Raw genomic sequence first — 10,617 nt, forward strand, 5'->3', positions numbered from 1 at the left:
TTCCAATAAGCGGCTGGGAGCATGTCAGAACCGGTTTTCGTCCCTTGATGACCCCATGATGCATCGCTGGTTAACCCCCCCACACCCCATTCTGTTCCGCCAGATGTACGGAGTATACATGACCTAGCAACGCTTACGGCAAATCACTCCTTCTCGAAATCCGGTACAATATTTCCAGATTGCTTGCTTGAGGACAGAGTTGATTATTGCGCTCTTGCTCAGTCAGCCATAGTTGCAAGAGATTTGCCATCAGAAAGGGAAAACCGTCCATGGATGATTCATCATGATTGCATGGAAGCCTGTTTCCAGAGTCCCAGTCGTTGTTTTGGCGGTGGCGTGTCGCTCAGCTGCCGAGCCAGTTGACCAACATATGCCCGTTCCGCTCTTACGACTTCGCCTTCAATCTTACGAATCGCTTGTAGCTCCTCAGTCATCAGGTTCACCATCTCTTCGAGGTTTCTGGTCATGCGGAACAGCGCAGAGCTGTCCAGTTGCTCGAGCTCTCCATAGCCCAGGATATCTAGGCTTTGCAGTTGCCGCGAGCAATAATCCAGTCGCGTAGATAAAGCCGACACTTCTTCTTTCCAAGCACGGTCCGAGGACTCAATGAAAACGTCCTGGGGCATCCCTAACCCCTGATGTAACCGATGGTGCTGAATCTCTTGCACCTGCTGAAACCACTCTTCAAACTCCCGCACGACGACCGTGTACCGCCCTTCCAGACTATCCGCCATCGAGTACATATCTTCTGCCACTTGTGAAAGGACCTTAACCTGCGCTGCAAAGCCCCTGGGGCCATTGTGCTCATTGGAATTTCGAAACCAGCAATGCAGTGCCTGTCCATTGAGACTGCTCTGATAACCTTGATCAACAGCGAGGGCAACACGGTAATCACTGGCCACGGAATTGTAGTCGATCCGGAGTTGAACTGCGGCATCGGCTGTCCAAGAACTCTTCTGTTGGAGCGTTGAGGAGTGTATGAGGCTTAGATGTAAGAGCTCTATTTGCAGAGTCGAAAGCTCGGGCCAGGACGATGTTCTTGTATCCCCATTCTCGGAGGCGCAGGCAGTCGCGTGCTTTGAGGCTAGATTGACCGACTTTTTCGACTGCAAAGCTTGCGGTTGGGATGCAATCTGGGCCTTCGGACGAATCGGAGTCGTCCTGACCGGGGATTGAGGCTCCAGTTTTCCCATAAACCGACTAACATTAGGCGTAACTCCCTGGCTGCGATGGCGCGCGTGGCCCCGACTGGCGGGCGGCGCGCTCAAGCTCGTCTTGACTGGCTGTCGTAGCGAAGCGGATCGACTGGGTCGTAGCGAAGGTAGAGGCAAATCTGATTTCTTGGGAGACAAGGGCCGTGCATCCTGCCTAGGGTCTGATTCTTGCTTGGTTGGTGACGATGGGCCAATTGCAAAAGTGGCCTGTTTGGGAGTCGTTAGCCTAGCGGCTGGCTTCACAGGTCCAGTAGGTTTGAGCGGACTAGGACGAATGAGGCTCTGGCGACGACTTGCCCCGGTCGCTTCACGTGTAGAGGGCTCGTCTTGCTGTTGGGGTCCCCATTCCGTGGTCTTGATCAGGCGCTGAGACGGGCGGGTCTCCACTGACTGTTGGATACGAGAGGATAGGGCAGAGCGACCATCGTCACGGACCGGAAGAAGGCTCTTGTTTCTTGTTGAGACGTTCTCATTTCCGGGGTAGGGGTGAGAGGATTTGCCGCTGACCGCCGTCGAAGTCGTCGAAGGGATAGACTTGGTTGTAGTGGAGCGCCCGGTGGTCAATGGCTGAATAGCTTTGTGTCAGCATCTTGGGGAATAGTAGGGCGGAAGAGACAAAAGGGAGGAGGGCAATGGCACTGATTCTTCGAGGTTACTCCGGCCACTTAAAGGAAATGCAATTAAGGGGGATGCCATGCGTGGCTGGTTGATGCAACTAACCTTACTGGTACGGGGCTCACGTAGGGAAATGGAGCGCGTTGGAATTGGCATTTCGATGGGGTTTCAGGACATTTGCGGGCGCTGAATTGATTGAAAGACAGAATGTAGTCAGGATTGGGTTTCGTTGGCAGGACATAGCCCCTTCTCATTACCAATGTAAATAGTTAGTGCTTGCGCAAAGTCGCTGATGGGGTGGAGGTCTGAGTTTATCAGGAGGCGGCAATTCGGGACGGGGGCAGCTGCGGTGAAGATTCCGCATAAACAGTGGAAGATTGGCTTGGCTCGGTAAGTAGACAGCGAAGTACGTATAGTTAGTGCTTGGCTACGCAACCACTACAAAAAATTCGTCGTACCTGTACCTATAATTGCTATCTTCTTATAAACTTGGACGTCCAGTCCCTTCAGAAGATGCCTATACGGGGTTCAGAGCTCGGCTGTTGAGCACTGGTGCTCTTCCACGTGATTATGAAATTAGTCCATTCATTGGGAAGCGGTCTGCGATATCCACAGGATAACAAACAAACTTTTCCGTAAGTCTAAAGGGGAAATCCGCAGAAATCAGAGAATCAGAAAGGCGGGACAACTCATCCAGTCTCAGCGACAACGCTCACTCAATTCCAGTCCCAAGTATTTCATTCATCCATGCCCAACAAAAAGCGCAGGAGTATCTCAGACACCGGTCATAAGCGCATCCATGACATAAGCTTGCTGTAGCCGCGATGTTTTCACAATCTTGCTCATTACCTGCACCTACATCTCTGGTTCGATGGAGGTGGTCAGACAGATATGCGGTCATCGCCTACAAACTGCCACGTCTGGGGAAGGCAACACCTTCAAGGGCCGCATGGTCAGTGAACCAGCTGACTTTCTCACCACCACCCTGGTTGACCAAGGAAGACGGCAGGTCTCTTCCTTCTTCAGCATCAAAGATCTGCTTCATGATATCCTTCTTTCCGCCTCCAGTGGCGACGAATGCGATGTTTAGAGCGTGCGTAACCACGGGCAAAGTCAGGGTGATGCGCTTCGGAGGAGGCTTGGGAGAATCGCTGATAGCTGCGGTCCAAGCATCCTTTTCTCGGAGGAGCTCGTGTCCAGGGAAAAGACTGCATGTGTGACCATCAGGACCGCATCCCAAGAGGATAAGATCGAACACGGGCAGCTTCACGCTGTCTTTGGCGGCAAATGAGCGCATGAGCTCTTCCTGGTACAAGTCGGCCAGCTCCTGGGGGTCTTCGTCATTGACATGAGCTGGGTCGATCGTATGCACGGTTGGAGCGCCAAGCTCCGCTGGGATCTTATCGAGCAATTCATCCTTCAACAAACGGTAGTTGCTATCCTCGTGATCAAGGGGTACGGCGCGTTCATCGGCGAAGAAGATCTGCCACTTGGAGAACTGAGCAGTATCCTCCTCGGAACCATCTCCAGGCGCGAGGAGAGATTGTGCCAACACCTTCGGCAAGGAACCACCAGAGACGGCGACCCGGAAGGTGCTGTGACGACTTAAAGCCGAGTTCTGGATGCGGAGGACGTAAGGCCGCAGTTGCTGGGCCAAAGCATCGGTGTTTGCGAAGCTGTAGAGGTTGGGCGCCGAACCAGCCATTGTGAAAGACAGCTTGTAGTTTGTATGGAGACTGGTGGTGTAGGAAGAGGGTGAAGAGGAGAAACAGTAAAAGTATGATTAGTGAGAGATCCTGAGGTGGTGGTAGTTTTCGGTCAACAGGTTCAGGGCGGGGTGGCGGGGCAAAGGGAAGGATGGATTTGGGTTAGTAGTACTAGTACAGTAGCCAGTTCGTTACTGTTGAATTGCTCCGTTCCTGCCGAAAAAGCAAGAATCACACACGGGCGGGTAAAGAGGAAGCCACGTAGTAGCAAAGAGCTGGAGGAACAGATGAAAGGTTGATAACTCAGTGCAGAATTATTCTATTCATTCCAGTCACTCACCCCACCGATTCATGATGCTTACCGCATGGTGATGGTGATGGTGATGGTGATGAGAAGGAAGCATTCAACTATATGACGTCGTCGTTGCCATATCCAACGGTTTCGTAGAGATTGGATGGAAACATTCCATCATCCCTGGTAGTTTCCCTTTCCCCAACCAACCGTACTGCGTAAAGTAAGGCCTGCTGATAAGGACAGAAGTCCGGAACGAACGGCCTCATCTTATTTCTTTTCTACTTGCCGTGTCGAACAACGTTGGGCAGGAACTGTCAGTAGTTTTTATTACTCTTTTGTCCGCCTTCTCCACCTTCCCTCTCCCTCTCTCTTATTGTGTTGGAGCAGGGAAATAGACCTTGATTGATTGAGGGAAACCCGCCGGGATCCGCGTCGATCGATGAACACACTTCAAATTGACAAGCATGTGAAATGATGTCAGCGTAACGCTCCGCCTGCCTGTACACTGCAGCGTTCCCCCTCTCCCCCGCTCGGTTCTGACAGGCTTAGGATACTGATGGCCATCTGCTAGTTACTCGAGTAGCTTTAATAGCGATTTCCGCCACGATCGGATTAGCGGCCTCTCTAGCATCTCTGTTGAGTGCCAATAAGAATAAGCAAGATTTGCTTGAATCACCCGTTGTGGTGATTTAGTGAAGACCGAGCGCGGCATTACAACATCATGCAGATGCCTGAGATTAAGTCTTGGTCAATGGTCTTCGCACCTGATGACTGATTCTAGTCTAGCGATCTGGGTTGTGCGGGTTAGGTTGAGGTCCCTGCGCCAGCAGAGCGCCGCTGAAGATAGACTGAAGATGGGGATTTGTTAATGCCAGTGTCACCCTCAGCCATCGCTTTCAACGCGTGCAACCACTCTGCAGATGGCGCATATCTCGCACAAGTGCCATGGCAGACGTTCCCATTTCTGGCAGTGTGTGTAGCTGTCTTTCGACTCTTTAGGCTGTCCTTTTAGCCATGTAAGAAAGAAAGGCGAAGGTCTCAGCGCACAGGCAACTGTAATGCGTGAGCTAGGGCGTATGTTGCAGCTCAGAAGGTCTCAGTGCCATATTGAATCACAAGTTAATTTAGCCTCTCCATGGGTAGGACATACTGCGACATACCGGTATTAATGCAATGGTCGGAACAAAAAACCTGGTAGGAAGCAATGTCGGGGATAAGAGTAGCAAGTAGTTATCCCTTACGTGAAAAGCTGTATTCGTCGTGAGGAAACTGAAATTCCCCAATTGCCTGGAACGGCCAAGATTCCCGTTACCGCAATCTAGGAGTGCCGGAGTGTTGGTGTTTGAGGCTTCAAAGGCGAGGTGTTTGACACTAAACTGGAATCATAGGATTGGCAGCGGGTTCGGAGACTAGGAAAATGCCTCACTTTAGTCGGTTTAGGGAAGAGAAGGGCTGCAACATAACTAGTACTCCGTACTGTAGGTCCAATATCTCGTCTTCTTCCTAATATCGCACGCGCGGCAGCAACTTATCCTCAATTGAGCTGCATGCAAAATGTCTCTAAAGAGTCTACATGTCCGTGATTTTTCGCTTCGCTTCCCTCCCTTCTCCACTCTCACAAATAAGAGTCTCCCAACTGATTTACTAGCGAGTACGTAGTGAAAAATGGCTTGCCAACCACAGCCAGAACGCTTCGCTCTCTTTTCTTCTACACGGGTTCACAATCCACTCCCGGTAAAAATTGGAGTGTACCAAGGGCAGTGGATGAGGGTTAGAATTAGTGGCCCCGGGGTGCAGCGGCGATGAGACCGATGGTGCAGAGAATAACGGAATTGAGTTCCGTGGGAAATCGATGACGGTGTGTTCTGTCTAGAGGAGGGATAAAAAGCTGGATGAGGATGCAGTGCAGTGGCTTGACTGCTGACTTGGTTCCTGCCTAAAGACAGGACCTTAGATTCATCATTCTACATTTACAAGGCGCTAACAGAATGGAGAAGTAGATGTCAGGCAGTCAAATGAAGGAGATTATGGGTTGATAGCAGCAAAAGAATGGAACCCGACGAATTGGGCGACGGGAGCAAGATCAACCGTCTCCCTCATGTTCGAGTCTGACAGAAACCGCTGAAACACTCGAAGTGGAGTCCATCCCAACAGGCCGCCTCACGACTCAAGAGGCTTGGAGCGGCATGCAATACCGCCGTCGCTCTCACGCACGAGCCCAAGTGCTGTAGTGGGCGAAGAGAATCTCACAGCAGCATTACTTACTGCCGGCAACACGACCTAAATTCATAGGCATGTGGAAGTCGAGGGCAAGTGCCGGAGTATTCCAATTCATGAGCTTGACACTTTTTTGCCAATAGGAATGGCTACCATTTGATTAGTACAATTCCGATAATCTTGAAGGGTGGTTCTACTGTGTAAGTTATCAGTCGTCGTAGTCATCGATGCGGGATTTACCGCCTGGATGCACTACCAGGTAACAAGATTGGCTGGGCGGGCGAGCCTGAGTTTTGATGACTATCTTAGGTTCCATTGCTCGATGACAGGCAGGCAGAGCAGCCATTGGAACTGAATTATTACTCAGTATTCAAGGGGGGGGAGAAACACAGTTCCCTCAAGACTCCAAGAGATGAGAGGCAAGCGGGGCCACCTACTCCGTCCGGCTAATGGTTTCTGGTCCATAATTTCAATAGTACGCCGCCCCTCGACAGCCAAAAAAAAAACAGCAGGTGGAATGGATGGAAGGAATGGAACGGAACGGGTGGAGTCTCCCAGCAGACGGGAGCCGATACAGATTGATTGTCAGATATACTACCCTCATAGGTCGAACCACTGACAGTACCAGGCCACGAGTGCTCAGTCCCTGAACGGTCAGAGAAAGGATGACAGATCCCGAGTCTGAACCATACCATTCTAGTGATCGGCCCCATCTTGCACCCTTTCAGCGCTCGTCATGACGACATGACCCTATGTGTCATTGCAGCAGGACAAACCGGATGCAGGCATTAGTCTTATAATCCTCCATAGAGAGGGGAGGAAGGAGGGCAGAAGGGGCTGTGAACGCATCTAATCAAGCCTCGATTAACTGCAAGAGTGTTATTGTGGCTTTCTGCAGTTGAGATCAGGATGGGAGGCACTACGTAAGTAGTCGTAATTTATGACTGGGGGAAGAGGGGAGGGAGGGGGGGAGGAGCAAGATGATACCTACTGCAAAGGTCAACTCCATCATCTTCATGAACGCCTGAGATTAATAGGCTTGGATAGTATGAAGCCAACTGAGACTCAAATGTCAATATCAGTGCGATGCGCTTCAGAGCAACAGGGGTGGTCAAACAATCAGATCAAGTAGCTGAGAACGAGGTGAGGCGATGATGCCACAGGAGGAGAAGTACAGTTAGTATTTACTCCAAAGAACTGGAAATCTCTCGCATCATCGGTTCGTTCATATCCATGAACAACCAATCAGAAAACCAAGTCAAAACCACTCTATAAATTAGATTGACCGTTTAGACTCGGCAGGAAAACCAGCCAACCACTTGAAAGTCATGAGAGTCGGCTGCCGCTTCTCCGGCCCAAGCAATTGAAGCATTAATCATTAAACGCATCATTCCATCACCACCACCCCTACATTGATTGATGCATTGAAATAGGACTCGAGCAGCTGCCTTGCCCAAGAAAACAATCCTAATTGTTTCCTCCTCTGGTTGACTGACACAGTAGACATCACCAAGTCTGAAACCCGATACCCACATTCCGTGCAGCTGCTCGACCATCAGCTGCCTTACTCCTTATGCGGGTTCCGACTTGTTAGCCTCGTTATTGTTATTGTTATTGTCACTGTTGTTATTGTTGTTGTGGACCAGGCTGTGGTTATCATCTAATTTCAACAGCTTTGCACATCCTAATCCCTGGCTTATCATTCGATTTTAATTTTCCCGACCCCGAATTTCGAATTTCGGTTTTTACCATTTTACCAGAGGCAGTCACTATAAATTACTACCACGTACTATTTTGCTCCCGCTAAACCAGACCGGTGCAATTACGGAGCGAAAGAAGTGGAGATCGATCTGACCCTGAGGAGTGAGGACTCTCTTTCTTTCTTTCTTTGGCGCTAGGCTTTGTCATATAGAGATAGTTCCAGCAGTTACAGTCCAGCTGGAATTCAAGCCCCGAACCTCCTTTTTGATCTCTCCTCTCTTGATCGTCACCTCAATCACTCTTATTTTATACCTACCCGTTCCGCAACCTGAAACCATTGCGAGTCACACCTACTACTACAACTACCACCATCACCTGCTATCTATCGGAACCACCAGCAACTGCTTTGGCCTCATCTTTGTGGTCGGTTACTGCTGCCTAGAGATTCACGGAGAGAAAAGCATCGGAGTTCGCGATTTCCTCCTACCATCATCCACTCTTGCGCATCGTTTACATTTGATTTTCGCTATTCTATTTGACAGTCAGCCGGCACAGCCACTTAGTCGAACTCATCTATTATCCGCCCTTCCGCTTTATCTTTGCTCACTGTTCCAGAAACGACTGGTTGAGTTTCTCCCCTTAACTGTATCGGCACAGGGCCGTCACTCCCGGTCGGAGAAAATGAGTTCGTCCTCTGTTCGAGTCCAACACCCACCCACTGGAACTCCTAAAGGGGTTGTTACTTCTCCTACCAGCCCCAGCTCTATGAATTTCGACATTGTCCGCTGCTCGCGATGTCAGCGCTCTATGAGCCTCGAGAACGAATCCTCCCCCGGGGTGGTTCGTTTCGGCATGAACTCCTACTACTGCAGCCGATGTGCGTCCATGGTTGGCTTCATACGTTGAACAGTGGATTTGATAAACTCCCGCTCGTGATTTTCCCGCGGATGTACCGGACAATATCAACCTGAACAGACCTTTCGTCGCCTACTCTAACCGTCTGTACCCGACTCAGTACTGGGACACAAGGTCGACGTTATCATCGCTGAATTTCCAAATGATTGACTCAACTGTATCCGAACCCTCGCTCCAACGATACCATTCGGAACCGCCGCTGTGCGGCCTAGATCATCTATCACCGTTCATCGGCATGGACGTGCCTCGGTGGAACTCGATTGTTGAGAAACATATCCCTAGACCACTTTGGGTGGCCTGCGCCCGTTGCGACGAATTACACATGAATGGCATCAATGGCATGGAAGAGCTTGCTTGCTCACGCGCCTCATCCAACACTCGGCTCTACCAAATAAGGCTATTGACCATGAAAAATGACGAATTCTCGGTCCTTCTCTCTCAATTGCTACACCTCCACTACATGGAGGAAGAAATATGCACGATTATTCACTCGCGATTCTTGCGTAAGATCGAGGAAGTGCATTCTGGAGTCTTGTCTGAACATCGTTACTATTGAAACCCTCGGCCCTGGCATGTAGTATCAGAATCCCTATGTTCCAAGAATTCGTTGTGTTTGTTCCATTCCGCAGCTTCAAGGTTTAGGCCCGCGGGGCTTTTTGCGACCGAGTGCATTAGCTACTTTGACTTCCCTTTTTTTATCTTTCTTCCCTCGATTTTTCGCATGTGCCAATAGCCTACTCTGTACATATGCACTATCTCAAATGCCTACAAGTTCAATAAATTTTGTGGAATCAACATTGCTACAACCGATTACTGCCGTAGACCATGAGGTGCTGTTTTCAACCTTGTGCTGATAAGCGCCGATCTCCACTGAATCTGGTACGTAGTCGGTAATTTGGTATTGTCACGAATAGATCAGGAGAGGTACTCCGTACTCTCTGTTGATACCTGCAGTCGCATGCCAACGTTCCCTGTCTGTGATCCTTCAACCACCGCCCCCGCGATATGGGGTAGAGAAGTCAACAATCACCCCGGACAGGATGACAATTACGTATACCTGGCTGCATAGTCACTGAACACCCCCTTTGTCTCCATACTTGCAGCCTGCTCGTAGTCCGTGCAGATCTTCTAAAGGTGGGATGTGTGTGATACTCGCAGTTGTCGTCTGCTTTCTTTTTTCCATTCACTGTGGTAGTCTTCCCTCTCTCTCCCTTCCCCGCTCTGCCAAAACACTAAACCATACCCACCAGTCTACACCAGGTCCACCAAATCAACCCGCAACATGCCAGACACTCTTGCCTGCTTCCGCAGCAGCAGCAGCAGCAGCAGCATCCGCACATGCCCCGAGCCTGCTGGATTCCCCCCCCCAGGAATTGACTAGCGCTGTCTCTCCTCCTCTTCACTCACACACGAAATGATGTTCCCGCCTCCATCGTCATTCCATTAGTACGATTTAGCTACAGCATTTATCCCACTACTCTGTGTCCGCTTCTCAAGCTAATCCAGCTAAGGCAAGACTAGTCATCTGTATTCATCTAGTGGCCTATCACAATACCGCGACTTACTGGACTCGGTTTGGTTGGGCTTAATTTTAGTAGTGGCTTTTAGTCTGCCATTCTTCCTTCCACCTTCCCCGAGTAGGATAAGAGAGCTTTTTGGTTTTGTTTTGCAAGGTCCCCTTCTACCAAAGTTCATGTTGCCAAACACGCCATGTCCGGCTTGCCAGGGGCGCGTAAGAGGCGTTTATTTTTTGGTTGTTGTGCTGCGCGAGTGCGCGAAATTGTACTATTGTTGCTGCTGCTGCTGCTGCTGCTGCTGTTGTCTTGGTGAAGTTTAGTGCGGCAATAGCGTGACTCTTTCTTTTTCTATTTTCTTCCTTTGTCCCTCAATCTCTACCCCTCTCACCCCTCTCTTCCTAGCTATATTTTAGGCGTCATGTTTTCTCCGCATATGC

The 10,617-nt window shown here is 50.1% G+C and overlaps 3 protein-coding genes across 3 annotated transcripts; 1 reads left to right on the forward strand and 2 right to left on the reverse strand.

Moving 5' to 3' along the window:
- Nucleotides 1-281: 281 nt before the first annotated feature.
- Nucleotides 282-1,985, reverse strand: BP01DRAFT_378615 (uncharacterized protein; the record flags this gene model as incomplete). Its single annotated transcript, XM_025577072.1, has 2 exons — nt 282-1,781; nt 1,935-1,985. The coding sequence occupies 2 exons, from the start codon at nt 1,983-1,985 to the stop codon at nt 282-284; spliced, it is 1,551 nt and encodes a 516-aa protein (XP_025435988.1).
- A 748-nt stretch (nt 1,986-2,733) lies between these two features.
- BP01DRAFT_378616 (6-phosphogluconolactonase) lies at nt 2,734-3,534 on the reverse strand (the record flags this gene model as incomplete). The annotated part of the gene is made up of 1 exon (XM_025577073.1): nt 2,734-3,534. One exon carries the CDS (start codon nt 3,532-3,534, stop codon nt 2,734-2,736), a length of 801 nt encoding a protein of 266 aa, XP_025435989.1.
- Nucleotides 3,535-8,429: 4,895 nt separating this feature from the next.
- Nucleotides 8,430-9,219, forward strand: BP01DRAFT_378617 (uncharacterized protein; the record flags this gene model as incomplete). The annotated part of the gene is made up of 2 exons (XM_025577074.1): nt 8,430-8,636; nt 8,764-9,219. The coding sequence occupies 2 exons, from the start codon at nt 8,430-8,432 to the stop codon at nt 9,217-9,219; spliced, it is 663 nt and encodes a 220-aa protein (XP_025435990.1).
- Nucleotides 9,220-10,617: the final 1,398 nt, after the last annotated feature.

The sequence above is a fragment of the Aspergillus saccharolyticus genome (genome assembly GCF_003184585.1).
Source record: "Aspergillus saccharolyticus JOP 1030-1 unplaced genomic scaffold BP01scaffold_1, whole genome shotgun sequence".
NCBI lineage: Eukaryota > Fungi > Ascomycota > Eurotiomycetes > Eurotiales > Aspergillaceae > Aspergillus > Aspergillus saccharolyticus.